We start from the raw sequence: 19,988 nt of genomic DNA on the forward strand, positions 1-19,988 counted from the left end.
ATCTTTTACATTTTCCTCTCCTCTTCTCATGTGTGTGTGTCTATAACACATAGGTATAGATGGTGAAGGAGTGCTTTGCATTTCGGATCAGAATATACAGCCTGGATGAATGAACCGATGAGGGGTTTGAGGAGTAATACTGTTCGTTTATTATTTATTTGTGGCTTTTACAAAAGCAGTGTGGAGAGCAGTTATGAAATACTTAAGGGGAAGAAAAGCATTCATTGCTTCCTCTGACGTGTTTTTGTGACACATACAAGCAAAGTAATAGGATGCAATAAAAGCCACACACCATTGAGATGCCTCTAGAGAGTGGAAGGGAAGGGAAGGGTACCTCTCAGTAACGGCAACCAAACGGGGGAAAGTGTGGGTTGGGCTGATGTGAGCATCAAGGTCAGGTGGATGTCCTTCTCCTCAGCAGGGTGTGGCACAGAGATGACGAAGCAGCTAGTCACAAGCGTGGCAGGAGATCCCAACTACGGAACAACAAAAAAAGAAAAAAGGGGGGGTTATGTGTGCCAAGAATATGATTCACTACATTCTTGGATTCAGTCGATAACACTTCTTCAGACAGCAATGACTCATGGGGTTCTGTATCTGAATCGAGTGAAGTATAAAAAGTCCAGATGCTTGTGAAAAGAAGAGGTGTTTGATAGAAGAGTGATTGGGAACGTTGTCATCTTCATTAAAGCTAATTTCAATTGTATCTCATTGTGGCTCCATCGGCAAGGCAGAGGATTTATTCTCGGTGCTCTGAATGTGCTTTTTGCTGTCTTGGATGAGAGCGGCGGCGAGTGGCCAGTTAATAGCAGCCTATTGACACTAGACCATCTGTTCAGGTGGACACTGTCCAGCACAGTGGAGAGAGGGAGAGGGAGAGGAGTGGGTGATGATGAGTCGATGAGAGGGGGGGGTAATGGGAAGAAACAGAAGCAGAGGAAGTGTCAGAAAACAGTTTGTTTTTACAGATGTTTATGTCAGAACGGGAGGGAAAAATATGTAGCGACACCAAGCGTGTGGCGCATATTAATAATGCTGTTTACATGTTTTAAATTAGCACCTTTTCTCTTTTTACATTTTCAGCAGTAACAGGATACTGTGAGGTCATCATCAACAGCCTAACTGTGATGTTGCACCGTCGTACTCACTTGGCTTTGATTCCATTTAATTGCCCCCCCCCCCCCCACAGAGAAAAAGGACTGCTAGCCACATCCCCGTACTGTAGAGCCCATAGTCTCTGGGGATGGCTGGTAAGGCAGAGCCCTGGGGGGAGCTGTCAGTTGAATCATCCAGAGTGAGGGCTGATTCCTCCGTCAGCTGCCTCTCAAGCCTTCCTCTCTGACCCAGCCTCGCTCCCCTGAGCCCCCTGATTGCTGTCACCATAGTGATTCTCTGTGTACTGCCGGCTGGTCAATGTAACCCCCGCCTTCCCAACACTGAGAACCACCCCCCCCCCCGGAAGCTGGCACTCCTCACATCCACTCCCTGCCACTTGTGCCTCGTGTTTTGATTTTTGCATGACTTCCCTCTTCAATGATGATGATGGACTCTATGTGCGGAAGTCCTGAGCTGACCAAAGTAAAAAGGGTTTCCCTGTACTTGCTGGAGTACAAATATATAAAAACATAGATCTGCTTGGCCAGCATGTGCACACGCACACATGCACACACACACACGCCTACATGCACATCGAGCTTCAGGCTGGAAACATAAACAAGAAATTCTTTGTGTCAGTTTTCTTTTCCTCTCAGTTGTGCTACTGAGCCACAAGCACTGACTTATTTGATCATTTTACAGTTTAGAAGAAAGAGTTTCTTTCTGAAAGAATGAAACGCACGGCTTGGAAAATATCTTTGCTGTGCCAAAGCGTCTGTCTCCCCGAGGGGTTTCTGATGTGTTCTGCACAGGATTGTGATGCTGTGGTGTGTCCTCCAGTCACTAGCAACCCAACGCTTAAAATAGTCACCGTTTCTTAAAGTTACTGTAGATTCTGTATTTCGCCATGACAGGCATGTCTACATGTGAGGCACATTCAAATGTGCAGAAATCATTAGTGGTCAAAACTGTTTTGATAAAACTACGCTCTCCTGAGAGATAATTAAAATTTGAGAGGCCGTACTGAGGACTGTTCTTCTCTTTCATGTTCTTCTATTTTCTAGTGATAGATGTGTTCATTAAATCATCGCTGCACTTTGCAAACATCATGACAAGAAATATTCAGCATGCATGCGTGCAGAGTGGTACTTGGGTAGAGAGAAGAGGGGGTAATGTTGAATGCGATGCTATTTTCTGTCCATCTTTAGGAGGACACAACAATATAGAGTATGATGCTTCAAAAGAAAAGGGAAACCATCAAGAAAAATTATTCATGCAACTCAACACTTTGCCGTAACACCATTAGCCATTGTAGTTCCAATATAGGACACTATACTTTTCAACATGTCCCAGCCATATCAAATGTAATTGTAGGTAATTGTTAGATTTAACAACCAGATGTGAGTGTTGGTCTTTAGATGAAGTTACAGAATCTAAGTGCTACAAACCCTGCAGAGACGAGCAAGGATCTTGCGGTAAATTCAGCTACACTTCTGCAGTCTCAGATTGATAAGAGCTGAGAAACAAGGGAGACATGTAGCGTATCTAATTCATTCTTCTCATGCTCCATAATTCAATTTCAATCTCCCTCTTGAAAATGAGTGATTGTACCACCATAGAGCTCTTTAATTGGCATAGTGTTAAAGGAATGACATAGCATGGAGGACAGCTATTCAATTTTTAATTTTAGCGAAATATTACACAGCAGCCCCGTATTCTCTTCCTGTCATCTGAGAAATAATCAGTCCAACCTATCTGCTCAGAGGCAAGTTGATGCTCGCCATCAAATACAGATCACACACGGTGGAGAAAAACCATTGCCCTCTCCCTGGTCTCACTCATTTGGTCCCGTTACATACAGTTTATAACCTGAAAATTAGCAGCAGCCTGTGCACCTCTTGCTCCAGGAGTTGTGCGGCTGCTCATTTGATGTACTTAATCAGGTGAAGCCTTTGTAATGGGAAAGGAATAGGGCCAGGCTTGATTGGCCTTGATGACATCTATGCTCCAATTGTCTAGAAAACCTCCAGCTTTAATCGATCTACAGGATAATTCAGAGTCTCTGGCCGCTGTCTGCAATGATTGGCTTTTTTTCTTTTCGACATAAAATTGAGGTGTGTACAATATACTGATTACAGGTTAAAAGCACGGTGGATTGCTCATTTCTACTTTACTTGAGCCTACAGAATGTAAATGTCAAAGATACACTATGTTCCACACAAGCATATATAACTTTTTCCAAATTAAGTATTGATTAAGTTTACTTTTGGAATATTTTTTGGCAAAGGGTTTTCAGATAGAGGATAAAGCTAAATGTCTTTCACTTTTCCTTTTGCTATTTTAGAGCCTATTCTGAACGGATACACAACAGGTGGCAGCTAGTACCAGTACCATCACTACTTTACTTCGACAGCTTTAGATCAGAGCGTTTTAAATTAGAATAATACAACAATTACAGGTGAACAGCTGAAGAATGTTTAAAGAATCTTCAGTTTTTTAGACTGTAATACAATTCCAGGGTTTGATTAAAAAAAGCAGGAAGCAGCTTCAGTATATATGATCTAATGAGATGGTTTCACAACATCTGGTCTGTTTTTGGTATTGTAACTGTAGAGTCTGTGAATCTGAATCTGAGAGATCTGTCAGGGACATGAAATATCATGGCTACAGTTTTATCTGAGACAAGTTCACATAAAGATTTATAGACTTGTGCTTTGATCTTGAAGTCTTGATTATGAATACGTAGTCAGTGTGATCTACCTACATGTCAATCACAGCATTAAAACAAATACCTGGTTTTAATATGATCGCTACTCGGTGTTTCTCGCTGTACTATGGTCTAATCAGATCTGATAAAAAAATAATCATGCTTCTGAGACAACTGTTATGTTCATACTTTAAATACTGCATATATTGTATTATACTGTATACTGGTATGCATGTGCCTATATTTGGGCAAGTATTATGCTCGTGTTCATTAACTCATTGTCAATCATATGAATATATACAGATATACTCTTGTGTGTGCATTTTTTTATCCTCTAAGGAGGACACTGACTTTTTACGTGACTATTTTTTAGTTGAGTTTCTTTTCAGTCTAATTTTATTTAGATAAATAATCAATCAAATATACTTTAGTGCACCCATGGGGAAATTTTCCTGGGGCCAAAGTGCTACAGCAGCTGCAGAACAGTGCATTGTATAACAAACAACAAAAAACATACACAAGGACATATCATGTAAGACCCAGAATATCAGAATGTTATTAAAATGGTCGAAACAAAAATGTTTCCTTATGAGTAGTGTGATGGACGTTGGGATGAATGAGAGGCGGTTGGTCTTACACTTATAGGCTCTGTAACGTATGTCTTAAAGGTACAGTGTGTAGAATTTTGTGATGTTAAGTGTTGGAATTGCTTGTTGCAGCTGAACACCCCTCACCTCACCCTCTCCTTTCAAACATGAAAAAGAACCTGTGACAGCCTTTAATTGTCATTAAAAACTCAAAAGGTGTTTAGTTTGTCTAGTCTGGAGTAATTAAAAAAACATGGCAGCCTCCGTAGAGAGGGTCCCCTCGATGTTAATATAAAGTATTTAAATATAAAGGACCTTCTCTGGGGTAAAGAAAACTACAATTCATACAATTTAGATGAAACGAACTAGAGAAAACATCATGAGGATTATTCTACATTACATTTCTGCCAATAGATCCCTTTCACCTAAATCTTACACACTGGACCTTTAAGGTAAGCAGTCAAAGTCAGAGAACAGTATGTGTGACCGGTCATTGAGGATCCTGTGTGCTGGTCTGACCATAGAAACTTCTGGAGGGAAGGATAGTCCTTTCTGCCCATCACCTTCATAGATGTTTTCACCATGTTCTCGATTTTTCTTCTGTCTGCAGAGATGCAGATGCAGACTGGTGTGTCTGCAGAGATGCAGATGCAGACTGGTGTGTCTGCAGAGATGCAGATGCAGACTGGTGTGTCTGCAGAGATGCAGATGCAGACTGGTGTGTCTGCAGAGATGCGCCTCTTCCTCCTCCTGCTCCGTTACCGGGGCAACGCGCAGAGAGCGTCGGCTGCTGTGTAGCAGGCAGGAGAGGAAGATGGAGGAGAGCACTGTTAGAGACGGCGACACTGGTGTGTAAAAATGACCCTTACACCGCATTGTTATACAAGCAGAAGGAGGCGCTCGGTTCCTCGTAGCCTGGATAATAATACACGTGCATGCTTCGGGCTCGCTGCGAGTCTGTGTTGACGCTAACGTGAGGTGTGCTAACCTAGCTAGCAGGTACAGGGATGTAAACAAGAGTGCTGTTTAAGCTCGTTATGAGCTAGCTCTGCTGTTACTTACGCTGGTGAAACATATCATGAAGTGTATGCGGGCACTGTACCGCACAGGAGGACTGGAGGTGAACAGCCGGCATGTTTATGTGTGAGGGGAGCAGCGGTGAGAGCAGGTGTAGTGGCTGTTAGCTAGCTGTGTTACCTTAGCTCCTCCTGTGATGCTAATTAGCTAGCTGTCAGAACCTGAAGTTGTTCTACGCTCACGTTTGTTGGTCTTACAACCCGTGAACACACGCAGACACATCTTAATAACTCCTGGGAAAAGAAAAGATTTGAACAGAAAATGAACTGACCTGTCTGTACATACAAGGATCAGTCATCACTGTGAGAACCTGTCTGTCTGTGGTCTCTGTAGTGGCTCAAGGTTTTTACTGTGTTTTTAGACAGAGTAAAGCAGTCTCCATTTTTACTATGCTCATCAATATTATAGACACGTGTGTACAATATACACAAAGGTGTGTTTTCTATCTAAAGATGCCAATTGAATTGAAAATCTGAAAAATACAACACAGTCATGCAGTTGAGTAGGTAAAGGCCATTTGTTAAAGCTTCGGACTGAAGCAGCACTGTGTAGGTTCAGTTGCAACTTGTCTTTCAAACGAAGAAAAACAATCTTTTCAAATGATTTATTAAGATGTGTGCTCAGGTTTGCACTGCAGATTGACTCTTTTGCTCTCACTTTTTTTGTTTAGTGACAACTAACTTTTAAATAACTATAAGTTAACTCTAAGTAAATACGTTTGTAACCATAATTTCTGATAACATGAGAACATGCATGGCATCAAATATTTTTACTTCAACTATCCAGGTCAGATATCATCTACCTAATGGCAAAATCATTTCGAATTAGGTTTGAGAAAATTCATTTTTACACATTGTCTTTGAATAAAATGAGACTTTTTCATTTATACTGGACTTGCTCTTCAGGAAGTGAAACCGGAGGAGAGGATGCCTTGGTGGGGAATGTGAACAAACTGACAGTGAGCCCACCAGGATACACTGGAGCTCTACGAAAAGGACACCTGGTTTTTGATGCTTGCTTTGAGAGCGGTGAGTAGTGAAACTAAAAAACAACACATTTGTAAAAAAGAACCCCCCCCCCCACACAAAAAAAAAGTAAGTGGTGAGCCATGACAAACATGTTTTGATGTTGCTCTTTTCATTTTTGAGATGTCTTTTTGTGTTGAGTGGTAAGTGTTGTTTTCAGTGGTGGCTGCAAATAATTACAGGCTTCAGTGTGTGAATTTTATATCAGCCCTCCTTCAACCTGCAGGAAAAATCCTTAAACCCATGGGTGGGGAACCTTTTTCCTATCAAGGGTCATATCAGTTTTTATAACATCCTTCAGGGGCCATACTTAATAAATAATTGAACACATATATCACAGTATCCTCTCTGGTGCCATGACTGGATCTGCTTCTCTTGGGCCAGACATCTTCTGTCAGATGGTAGCGATGATGATGCTACAAGCAGCTTTTGGGTCAGTCTTGAGAGAAATCTTTGCAAGAGTCAGTTTTGAAAATAATTGCTCTCAGCAGTGAGCCATCTTGAATAGAGTTGTAAACACTGAGGTATGTCTGAACAGAATGAAAACATCCTCAGGACGTAGTGCATACAGTTTATAGAGCTTTCAGGCTTATTGGAGAAAAATAAATCTATGTGAAAAATTCATGAATTGCCTCGTGGACCTGATCAAACTGTCTCACGGGCCTCATATGACCCAGAGGCCTGGCATGCTTCATCCCTGCCTTAACATGACTGTAAATGTCCAGGTGCATGTTAAAAAACATGTAAATGAAAAATGATCAAATTCACCAAAATGTTGTATTAGGAAAGTTTGAGCAACTGATAAGACGTCGAACCAAATGAAAACAGACCAAAGAAAGTTGATACCTTAACTGTTCCTTAAGTCAAATTCAAGTCATACAGTTGGTCTTGATAACTACTCGGTTAGCATGTGTTTTCTCTTTTTTGTCTCCATCACTCACAATATCCATCATCCTATCCTGATAACAGTTTTTTTTAATCATAACTGGATTATTTTATTTAAGCATCTCTGGCCTAAAGTTTCACCAAACTCCTCCATTTTGTCAAAAATCCAACAGTTAAAATCTCATGAAAAGGAGAACAAATAAATGTGACTGCAGGACATACACTCCAGCCTTGTTGCATTGCGAGAACTAGAGCTAACATTCATTTCAATCTTTTGAATTTTTAAATCTTTGCATCATTTAGCATCATCTTATTTATCCAAGCTTATCAGGCTGCATGTTCCAACTCAGGATCTCTGTTCATTAGATTGGGTGTATTTATATAGTGTGATAATAAGAATGAATTGGTTTGAAAGAAGAGCTTTAATTTTGCACAGATTTTATCTTGAACATGGTCACTTTTACTTAACATTATGACCAAGGACTCCATGAACAGTTTTGATTCAAGACAGAAGCCCCAGCTAATATTCCACCACCTCCACCACTACTACTACTACTATTCCTACTACAACTACTTCCATGACTACTGCTATGATTACTACTACTACTACTACTACTGCTACTAATATTAATAATAAATTGGTCTCGCAACCTGAGTCTTTTCAGTGACAAGACTTGATCTCGGCAGCTGTATAACTGGGACAGGTTCATATAAAAATGTATAGATATATGTCCATGAATGCATGTACCTGGGCATGTACTGGGTATAGTGGTGGTGTTCTTTTCCTGATGTCTCTTTTACACATTTAATATAGATATTGAATTTTTATTGTTATTATATCGAAATATTTTGTTTATATTTGTACACAGAAAGGATCTACATTATCGCTTGAGAGACAATCAGCCACCACTACAGCCATGTTGGCTGGTTAGTGGAGAGAAGTATTCTTGAAAACTTGAACTACCTGCTACCCTGTCAACCTCTTTTGTTGGAACTTGTCTTAGAGTGAGATTAAGTTAATATTCCCCAGGGTCCTTTGTTAACAGTCATTGCTTGCCAGCTTTTCTGACAGCTGAATTGTGCGACAATGAAAATAAAGCACTTTCTCACCCCTGACAAGGTCAGTTGGTTAGACCCTCACAGACACACACTGAAGCACAGAAGTAGTTGGAGTGAATCAGTGAATCAGTGGGTCTCTGTGGGACTGAATCTGTGAGGAGATTAGCTCAAAATGGCACTCAGATTTCATATTTCCACAGACAAGAACATTTTGGTTCTTGCAGACTGACATGAGCTTTACATTCATCCTATTTACTCTCGGATGTCTGGTCTTGGTGTCACTGGCAATGTTATTCTTCCAAGTTTATTTTCACTTTCATGCTGTCTCTAGGTTTGACTTTCAGAGCAATATTCAGCTGGTCACATACAAATCTATTTTCTTAGTTGTTATGTGTCCTAGGCGCCTGATATGAAGTGATATAAAGAAATATGTGACCTATTCCAGTTTTATAAATGCTAAACAATAGACATGTGAAGGTGACATGTGCATAAATATAGTGCCAGTGCATATAGATCTAAACATGTTAAAGAGGATTTTGCTGATATCAGTGTGATGATACCCCCCCCCCCCCCCCTTTTTTTTTTTTCTTTTTCGTTTTATAAATTTGCCTTTTTTCCCAGATGACATGGCCAGAGGATCTCAGACATTGATTAATGTGTGCTGAGCTCCCATACTCAGATCAACTAACATACCAGTGTCTCTGGCTCCGGATACATCTCCTGAATGATTTATGGAATTGATATTAATCTCTTTCCAGTAACTGAATTGCTAAAGTTAGAATGGGGGATAAATTGATGTTTGCCAGCTAATGTCAGATTATTGCCCTGCTGCTGTTTCATTTAAGCATCACTGTTTTTCTTGACCTTAATATAAAGTGAGTCTTTATATTGGTTTATAATAGTTATTTCATGATTTTTTTCCTGTCTAACTTGGACGTCTGTAACTCCTCCACCTCCGTGCTTCTTCGGCCATGTGTCCCCCGCGTTGTTGCTATTACAGTCTATTGGTGTTGCAAAGCCTAGTGAAAGCACCCCCCCAAGCACCCAACCAGATACACAACTGAATAACTTTACCCTAGGTTACCCTGTTGACTATCGTGAATACCAAGATATGCGACAGCCCACATGTGTTTTAAATTAAGTATATATAATCTCTAAATTCACCTAACCAGGAACCTGCCGTGTTGTGTTTATCGTAGACAAGTGAATCTGATGTCTGTTGTAACAATGAAAGGGTGAATGTTGTAGACTGGTGTTTAAGCTCCTTTATGTGCAGTCATGTGTAACTGTCAAAGCATTTGAAATAGACTTTCATTGCAGCCTAAATCTATTTCATTCTTTTTGAAGCAGACTAAATGTCCAAAACACATTTCAAGCGGATGTTCTCATTTAACATTAATGCAGACATTTAACTTTGTGAGGTTTTGTGCCTTTTCCGCCTCCTTTTCATTCCTGTGTTTGACAGTCATCTGCATCCCATGTACATTTTCACAAAGTACAGATTTTTATTTTGTTGTGTTAGCATAGCATAGAGTAAAATATAATTGGTTTATTAAAATAGGCACTTAGTTATGTAAGCTGTTTGCCAAAGGTATAAAACCTAATTTACATTTAGATGAGGCTGAATTCACTTTGTTGTCAGCCCTATGCTGATCAAGTCAGTGATGGCCTGCAGATTTACATACAGTAGGTGTCTGAGCCAACAGGTCCTCTGACACAGAGTCATTCTAAAACATTGAAAACCTTTTTTCTCAACAGGATGCTCAAATGTAACCTGCAGTATGTTGATGACCTCGGAAATGCTGTATTTGGTAGCACAGGACTTAAACATTGAGAGTTTTTTCTCACGACAGCATTGTAAAAGAGAAGTATGTACATTTTTTAACCACAGCATAGAATAGAAGAAGATTTTTTTAATATATCAACATTCAGTCTTGGCATATTGTTGTGTATTTTGTCAGAAGGCAGAGATTCATGAAAGTGATGAGAGAAGCTTAATTGTTTTTTTAGAGAGAAATCCAAATGACTTTCTTATCTTGTCTTGTCACATTTGTTCCGTCACACACCCCAACTGTTAACATTTCCAGCTAAGTCCCGAATTCTATTGTGAATACGTCCCCGCAATGTTGCTGACTAAAGTACAATCTGTCTCGACAAAAGGATGACACTGACAGTGCACACATATTGTTTTACTGCACCTCTGGACCGTGCACCAGATGTAATTAAGAACTCATTGATTAGTCAGAGTGCTGTCTGCTGACAATGACTTGCATGGTCAAAGAAATCCCTCGGGGGTGACAAGTGTTTAATGGGGTCCATTGATAAGCACAACTCATAGACTCATCTGGCTTTACAATCAATTCACTCAATATAATACAACTTAGGTGGCAGATTGGAGAACAGATATGCACCTACAGCTATTTCTGTGACCCAAATAGTCAAGACCTCTTGAGAGTCTCAAATATTTTTTATGTTATCAACCTCACTTGTTTTTGTTTGTAAGTCGCTTTGGATAAAAGCGCTGGGGACAATACAGTACAGAAGTATTTCAACATTTACTCTTTTTTTTGGTTTTTCAGGTTCTGATCTTGACCGCATGACATTTAATATGAATTAATTGATAGTACATTCAAGTGCCAAGTTCTAACTTTAATTTTAGTTTGTTTACATCAATATAGACAGAACTGTGTTCGAAATATAGCACAAAGTGCCCAAATTGCAGGGCTTCAAAACTAATTGCACTCTTGGCTACTGATTAATTCTTGGGCAGCTTTGTGTCGGTTCAACATTGGTTCATGCACAAAAAAGATCAGAGTTTATTGAAAGTTGAGAGTTGACATTTTGATTGAGGTGGAGTTGTCTGTCAATATAAGGAGTGAAGAGGTGACCTTGCAAGTGAAGGAGATAATGATGAGCCTCAAAAAAGCAAAAATCCATCAGTGAGATATCAAAGGTGGTTTGTCAGAATCGACATAAGGAACATTTTAAAAAGCAGAGCACACGTCTTGTGGAGGATGAGACAACATCCTTTGTGACTGCGCAGAAAGTCAAGAAGGCTCTCTGGGATGTACCTGCACATATTTCCTTGTCGTTAATAAAGCGAAAACGTGTTGACCATAATCTCAGAGGATTTAGGATAAGAATCAAAGCCTCACTGAAAAACAAAAAGTCCAGGTTGTAGTTTGCAAAAATCACAAAATGTCCCAAGAGAAAAAGGCACACTAGCATTGATGATTTTACTGCAGATGGAAGCAACGATTCTATAAATCTGCTGATCCTTAGTCATATGTAAAATGAATGTGCTGAAACAGAGTAAAATATGTGTAACTGTCCAAATGCAGCTTGGAATTTATATACATGCAATAGATGATGTGCTCATTTCACTTGATAGCAAAATATCTAGATAAACTATAATTAAAAATTCTCAATTTTAGAAAGTCTTCTCTAACTTGTGTCAACATCAGAACACAAGAACTGCAAATTTAGAAGAAGTTAAAAAAATACCTGCTTGCCACCGGCCAGATGATTATAGTCAAAGTAAAAGTCAGAAGTAGAGCATTGTGTGTATCCTTTATGACCCTGCAATTAAGTTTCCCACCTTAGATATTATAAACTGTAAGAAATCTCTCAAGCACATCATGGGCTTACTCTAAAGATATTAAATCACCCCAGTAATGATAACTGATGAAGAAATATTTTTGAGATTGGGAAAAAAAAAAAAAAGGCTGTCAGGAGATAAGTAATGAGGATAAATGTGGAAGAAAATATTTCCACTGTTCCACTGCTGATTAGGGTTTTTATTGTGTTTTCCTTCCCTCTAACACTGAGCAGTGTATTTAATCTGTCAGGCCATATCTTCTCCCACAAATTGTCATGTTGCAGTTGCACAGATCGTCTAAAGAATGAATGATTAGAGTCATATTCAAAGCAAAATTTACAGAGCAGAGATCGAAAGATAGAAACCTAGATCAAGGGAGAGATGGCTGAGTAGAGGGAAAGAAATAAGGAAGTACAGAGAAAATAATATTACAAACACTGCGATGTGGTGGGTAGAGGCTGGCTAGTGGTAAGGTGATGGTGAAGGGGGAAAAAACTGCAGTCAAGCTTGTCAGAAGATATTTATACACGCCATAGATCCCCATTAATCAAGATAGTTACGTTTCCATTGATTAAAAAAGAGGGAAATGTTTTTACAATCAAGCCAGATGCTCAGAAGGAGTGGCTTGGAGAGGCCTCAGCTTGCCACAGTATTTTGCTCTCTGCCCAGCCTCACCCCCCTCTCTGATGAAACAACGCATGAAGGGATGCACCCCGAGCATGAAAATATATATTTTGACATTGTCACGTTTTCTTTTAAATAAACAGAATTTAGCAATTTCATGACACATGGAGATGCCACTGCATTGTGCAGACTTGTGGCCTCTTGGTTGTTCCGTTTTTGACTTTTACTGTATTCTCTGTATAGCTCACTGACCTTAGATTGCTCTAGCTCTTATGGACTTTCCAAAATAAGATCCATTCGTCTGAGTGGGAGGGAGCACTCCTGACGTCTGATGTATTGAGAGGCACTCCTAGTCTCTCTGTCTCTCTTACATGTCCTTGGCAGCGGTGAAGCTTCACTGCTCAAATCACTAAATGGCCTCTCCAGTTTTCCCTTTTAGCAGTTTTCTCCCCTCTCTCTTTCTTTAAAGTCAGTAGCAGAGTATGGAGATAAATTTGAGTTGTCTGGGGACTGCTGGCAAGACCATTGCTTTTGATTTATACTATTTGTTGGCCATTTGTATCCATAAGAGATTAGTCTTTATTATTATTGTGGTTTTTATTATCATCACCGTCTATCTCTGGCTTTACCCAGGCACATTTTGTCAGGTTTATTTCCCTTACCGTGCCAGTGGCTTTTGTGTTATATTGGCTTGACCCTATGGGACACTTCCCATGGGTGATGCAAGACAAAAAAGTGTCTTTAAAAACTCAGGTATTGCATGTATGATTAATTTAATTCCCAGCAACATGTCCTTTTGACGTTCCATCACTTAATTTGCGTGAATTTGACTCCAAAGTTGGTCAATATGAAAATCAGTTGTTACAGAACACCACTATCTGCATTTATCACATGGCTTCACAGGGGCTGAGGGAGTGTTTTGTCATGGTACATGAGAAGTGGCATCAGTAGGACTTCATGAAAGCCAGAGCAAATGAAACCTGTCTGACATTCAGCCTGTTGCATATGGTCATGTCTAATCACTGAGTGAACACATTGGCTCAGTTGCGCTGGTTGGAGATGCTTCATCTGCCAGGAAGTAGTACAAACACCCATGGTGCTTTGTAAGTTTGTCGTTGATGGCTCTGATATGAGCTTTACACAGGAAGCCCAGCCAGCGCATCATCTTCTCAAAATGTCAGCAGCAGCAAACCGGTTTGGTAATTTTTAGTAATGAAAGTATTTTGGTTATCAACTGTTCACACGGTGTGGCTGTGAGATTTTGAAAGTTTGAGGGGAGGAATGTTCAGATACTGGATAATATAAAAAAACATTGCCTGTTTGTAACATAAAAATTGGCACTGTTGTTTTTTCATTGGTATTGGAGGATGTGGTGTGACACTAACAGGTTTATCTTTGTTGTTGTTTTTAAACTCCAGCTTTAGGGTATTTTGTCTTCTTAATGTACTTTGGTACATCACTGTTAATTGGCTCTGGGCCTGCCTCTAGCATTGTGATACAAGTGTGTCATAAGTGAAACTTACTGCAACAAGATTTCTGCATTGCACAAGTGGGGCTTGCACACAAGGCTCCAGTGATTTATCCAGTAATTCATTTCCAAGCAATTTCTGACGCCATAAACACAGTTTCAGAGCAGACGTCTCATTTTTCATCCCAGGCAAGACTGTACAGTTTGGGAAAATGGCGAGGATTTGTAATGCTTTACCAGTCGGTGTTTTTCAAGCTGCCTGTGTTTATTCTGCTGATTTATTTAGCAAACCTCTCTCTGAGATTAGCTTCATTGATGTGCCAGGATTTGTTTGATAACACAAATTCATGTGCAGAATGTGCTTATACAGTGAAGGGTGAAATACTGACAGGAGCAGAATTTTGATAGAATACATTTTGGTCTGAAGCCAGGCAACTATCTCGTAGGTCTACTGCTCAAAGTAAACAGTATTGAAATTCACTCGGGGGCAAATGCTGTTATCAGGATTTATTTCAGTTGACATTTTCAAACAGCTCGTAGTAGTGAAGATGTTGGATTCAGCTCTTGTTTTCAGAGAGACAAAAATAGTATCTATTCATATTTTTACAAGATGCTTGTTTTACTCTTACTATATTTATTGATATATTCATATTTATTTTTCTTAAGCAGCTGTATTCACCTGCCGTTTCTCTGTATAAAAGAAAAGGCAAACGCAAGCATTCATAAACATCACTGCATTGTGTAAAAGACAGTTTTAAGAGATAAGAAGAGTTTTGTGCTCCTGAAATCAGTCTGCGAACAATGTAACGATATAGTAGCGGAGCATGTGATTAAACTTCCAATAATTGATTTTTGGCCACTATTGGGCAGTGCACTAATTGTAAACACAACATTACATAATATCCCTTTATTAAGTTGTTAGGGGGAATATGTCAGCATAGAGTTGCTTATTTATGCATCAAGCAGACACAGAACATCATTAGCATGAACTGTGAGTCATGTTTCTGCAAATACACAGCTGATGAGTGAAAGTTCAACATTCAGGCTCTTTTTTGCTCTGATTTGGTTTCCATCATCTCTTGAGAAGAATAATGCTTCTCTGACTGCGAGATAGTTCCCCCTAAAATGAAAATTCACCCATTATCTACTCACCACTATGCAGAAACACTTTTGGAGTTTCAGGGGTAAACAGTGTTTCAGCCATAAAGACAGTCAGTGGCCGGAAGCATAATATTTTTGTGTCAGTTCCATTATTGTGAACACAATATCTCAAGAATACCTTGAGGGAATTTCTTCAAATGTTACAAATATTCACTTGCACTCAAGGATGAACTGATTAGATGCTGGTGGTCAAAGGTCAAGGTCATGGTGACCACACAAAGTATGTTTATGTGTTTTCTTAAGATCACCTCGAGGGAATGTCTTCAAATTTAGCACAAACACTAACTTTGACTCAAGGCTAAACTGATTACATTTTGGTGGTTGAAGGTCAAAATATCACATGACCATGCATTGTTTTGAACGCAATATATCTGAAATGCCCAAAGGGAGTTCTATTTTATGTGGTGCAAACATTTACTTGGTTCCACAAATTACCTAAATAGAATTTGGTGGTCAAAAGTCAAGGTCACTGTGACCTTACAAATCAAAATGTTTGCCTTGTGAATGCTGTATCTCCATAGCCCGGATTTTATTTTGGTACCCAAAGGTCAAAACTCAAGGTCATGGTGGCCTCAAAAAGCATGTTTTTGGACTCTTGAAAATCTCAAGACTGCTGGAGGGAATTTCTTCAACTTTTGATCAGTTGTCACTTGGATTTAAGATAAAGGGATTTCAGTGGTCAAAGGTTGCAGTGACCTTAAACTAATCTGACAAAGTCTTGTGTGCATGGAATCTGCACTGGTTGACAGAGGCATTCAAGCGAAATGCGATTATTCTAGTTTTAGTGACTGTCCCCACAATGTCTTGAATTGAGATATTTCTTTCTAAATGAGGTAATTTCAGTTATATCAGCAACATCATCTAAGCACCCTCTGGTACCTCCTGCAGTGAGAAAGACGCATCATCCCAAAAAGCCCTGCACTCTTTTTGTCTGATGAGTTATGTCTAAATTGAATTACCAAATTATGTCTCTTAATCTCCCATATCCGATGGTATAAAAAGGGATTAGCTTGTCATAGAATTGATTTGCTATTATGTTGTATTCTGGAAAAGTATATATATATATATATACATATATACATACACACACATATATATAATCCAAAATATTATATGCAGTGTGCAGGGTGCAGTGGCTGGCAATATGGTTGCTGAGAAACTTCTTGATCTTTTGCCAGCCTTTTGAATGGCATTCAGCACTGCTTTTTCCTGTTCTTTACTTTTTTTTTCTTTCTGAATAGCTGGCATTGCATTGACAGTAGCAGCACTTAGTGTAATTCTCTAGATTGAAAAGCTGTTTCACAATGAGAGATTTCCTGTACATTGCTCCTAACTGAAAAAAGAAGCACCCTGGGATTTACAGATATCCTCTCCCCTTACTTGCTCAACTCCTGGATTCACTCTTGCACCTTCACCTTTTAGCCCATCAAATATGGACCAATCTGATTAGCACAGACAGAAGCGGATTGGTCAGCCAAATAAATACAGGACAATGACCACTAGTAAAGTAAATTACGAGAGACATTCTGTACATTAGAGATGGAAATCAAGTGTTCTGGGTCCAAGCAGTGGCTGTTACTCAGAACGAATACAGCCGACTCCAGGTCAAGAGCCATTTACTGCCATACTGCCATACTGGATTAACTGGATTGTTCCTTTTTTAGAAAATTCAGTCCACTTTGTCGTGAATTGCTTGCTCTTAACTGCCAGGCATAGGAGCTAAAAAGAAAAACTGTCTTAGTTTTGAAGAAAACATTTTCTTTTTGTCTCTTCTCCGGCATTTTCAGTGACCGACATTTTCTGTTCTTCCTTGTTTTTTTTTCTTCTTGCTGACCTATTGGTTATTGGGCAATGATTTCTTGCCTCCCTTGTTTCTCTTCTTTTCTTGCATCGGCTCCCTGTGTTCCTGAACTCATTACAGAGCAATCAGCCCCAGGCGTTGAAGTGTGCACCCAGAGGGAGCAATAACTGTAAATAAAGACTACTGCAGGCTCTCCGATAACATGTTACCAAGATGATAACAGCCCTTCTTAGCAGGCCTGTTGACCTTCTCCTTGCCTTAGGCTTGCCAAGGACTCCTCAGCTCCATACACTTTTATCTCCAAACTCTCTTCCACCACTGGAGCCGCTGGAAAGATTACTACTGAGGAAGAGAAGGAGGGACTTACACCAAGAGAATATAGAAGAGGAGAAGAGAGAAGAGATGAGGGAGAGTGTTTGGAGAGGAGGACACAAAACAAGATAGAACAACAAAGGCCCGACCTGGGTTGTTGTCCCTGTGCCAGTGGCGCCACCTCCTCTGTCAGTCCTCAGTCTTTGTAGGGCTCAACATAATTAACTTGTTAAAAGATAGCATGAAATTGGAACAGACTTGTATTTACTCAGTGGCCACCAACACAGAATACACCAAAAGCAAAAGATAAATAGAGCAAGAGAGGTGGAGTGACAGACAGAAAGAAAGTGATGGAGAGAGGATGAGAACCGAGGGATTGCTGTGCCCAAACTCTGATAAAAACATCATCTAACTGGCAAACCCACAGTTTTAAGGCTTGAGAAACAGATGAAAGTGAAGATTGCAATTCCTCATGGTTCACTCCCCAATACTAATGCAGAGTGCCTGACAGAAGCATGTCCAGAGCTGTGGGGCTAAAGCACTGTCTGGATGAGATTGATAATACAATTAAGCCTGTCCCAGTATGAATGCATCACTATGACCCATTACTACGCCAACCGCTTCAGATGGAGAATACCAGTCTAGCTCTAGGGCCTTTTGGAAGGAAAAAATACAATTATAAAAGGCTAGCTGGGAAATGTGTTCTCTTTAGAATGTGCAGGCAGGCCTGTACATCATCAGATATGTGCAGGCTGCCTGCATATCTTGCTGCTGTCCTCGGGCCCAGCTTTCTTCATCTATATTGAAACGAGGAGCTCACTGAAGCAGAGATGGACTAATAACAATATGATTTTTCCCTTATTGTCCCCTCTTATTGTCAGCTCTTACTCTGATTTTGTTGTGTATTAAGATTAGTTTCACAACACTTTCCAAGTACTGTTTACAAATACACAACCAACTATTGTGTGAGTGGCTGTGTGACAAGGCAGTTTTAAATATTAAGTTTAAATGAAAAAACATTGTTTTAATTAGACAATATTGTGGGCAGTAGAGTGTCCAGTCAGGTCCATATGGTTTTCAAATACGTGTTCTCAATTAGGTTTGAGGCAGACATTTACCAGATCAAATATTAGTACTGTGCTGTGGTGTTTCTCTATGAACCTTCCAGGGATAGGTATAATCACTGGTGGGCGTAAAAGTACTTGTACATTGCATGCTTTATGAGATAGTGATGCTTCAGGTGAGGAACTTGCACTGTGATGTTTTGGCTTATTTTTTAATATCCATCTCCTTTCTGTTTTGTGTCCGACATACATTTGCTCAGGCTCTTCCAAGACTTTGTCAGTCGCTTTCTGTCAAAGCATGTCTCTAAGTAGCTGAAGTGTCTCCACACAGGACATCCTACTACTTTGTTTATCCTCAGTAGCCCTTGCGCTTTATGTAACTTTTAAGCTGTTGCTGGTGGCAACTTGAGAAAGTTTGCTTTAGGGAAGAGTTTTTGAAATGGCTTGTCTGTTTAAAATGACATTCATTAGTTTAATTAGAATTTGGTGGGTTTCTGTGATGTTATTTGTGTTTGTTATTCAACTTATTAATGGCATATCAAAGTTTCATATCAAGGACATTTCTCTGGTGATCAATGTGTTCAGTACACGTTGCTCTTATTACATTTTCGCAAACTGTTATCTTGCTCAGCCATTGCTATGTGATAATTGTTTGTATGTTGGCTTTTTGACAAAAGAGTCAATAAACCTATGTGATTTGGCTGAGACTAGTCAAGCCTCATATTAGCTACAGTTGAAATTCTGCAGGTAATTGTGGTACGAAGGAACGCTTTCTACTTACATCCGGAGTTTGAGCAATGAAACAAAGTATCTAGCCGTTACTTTGAAGTTGCAGAGCTATCAGAAATGCCTCCAATTCTCCATTAAGTTGGTGGATCTATTTGTACCACGTTTTCACTGAAAACTCCAAAACTGCAATTAGAAGAAGTGAACTCTAGTAGTGTAGTGTTAGCCAAAGCTAGCTAAAATGTCAGCATTCTGGCAATATTTCATGCTGGAACGTCTCACAGGTAAAACAGCGACGTGGTTTATATCTGTAATCTGTTATGAATTTTAAAATGCACTTGTGTCTCATCAGTTCATGGTATTGGCTGATACGCAAAGCCGATGTATCAGTTTTGAGAAGGGAAAAAGGTATTGGAACATTAACTTTATATCTACCATAATGAAATGAGTATTTGCTAATCTAAGTTTAAACAAGAAATCAAATGATTAAATATTAAATATTCTTATAAAAAAGACTGGAAAATCTAAACCAATCCTTTAAACCATTTGAAAAGGTAGACTGCAGTTTAGTGCACCTGTTAGGTAGTTAGATTGTGGAAACTTGGAGGTGACCTCTTTAATCTTGCCTGCAGATGAAGTGATAAGGCATCAGGGGAGAAGGCAGGCTTTAAGAAGTCATGAGGCAGGAGATTGATGTTTCCTTGGTGACAACTTGCCTTTAGACAAGAGGGAGAGAGAGACGGTAAGAGAGAGTTTAGCTGCAGGTCTAAACTGAGACCCCTTCACTATGGCTGCTGCT

At 39.6% G+C, this 19,988-nt stretch overlaps 1 protein-coding gene and 1 long non-coding RNA gene across 2 annotated transcripts in view; one reads left to right on the plus strand and one right to left on the minus strand.

Moving 5' to 3' along the window:
- Window positions 1–139: 139 nt before the first annotated feature.
- On the minus strand, window positions 140–5,804 carry LOC138407200 (uncharacterized). Its single transcript, XR_011240615.1, has 3 exons — window positions 5,738–5,804; window positions 4,909–5,179; window positions 140–476 (listed from the first exon to the last, which is right to left on the minus strand). It is a non-coding gene; the product is annotated as an uncharacterized lncRNA (long non-coding RNA).
- Window positions 4,961–19,988, plus strand: part of agbl4 (AGBL carboxypeptidase 4) — a 256,311-nt gene continuing 241,283 nt past the window's right edge. Inside the window, exons 1-2 of the mRNA XM_069522085.1 lie at window positions 4,961–5,237; window positions 6,372–6,494. Of these exons, the coding sequence (XP_069378186.1) occupies window positions 4,961–5,237; window positions 6,372–6,494 (400 nt within the window). The remainder of the gene's footprint in view (window positions 5,238–6,371; window positions 6,495–19,988) is intronic.

Source organism: Paralichthys olivaceus, chromosome 3 (assembly GCF_024713975.1).
Source record: "Paralichthys olivaceus isolate ysfri-2021 chromosome 3, ASM2471397v2, whole genome shotgun sequence".
In the NCBI taxonomy this organism is placed as follows: domain Eukaryota; kingdom Metazoa; phylum Chordata; class Actinopteri; order Pleuronectiformes; family Paralichthyidae; genus Paralichthys; species Paralichthys olivaceus.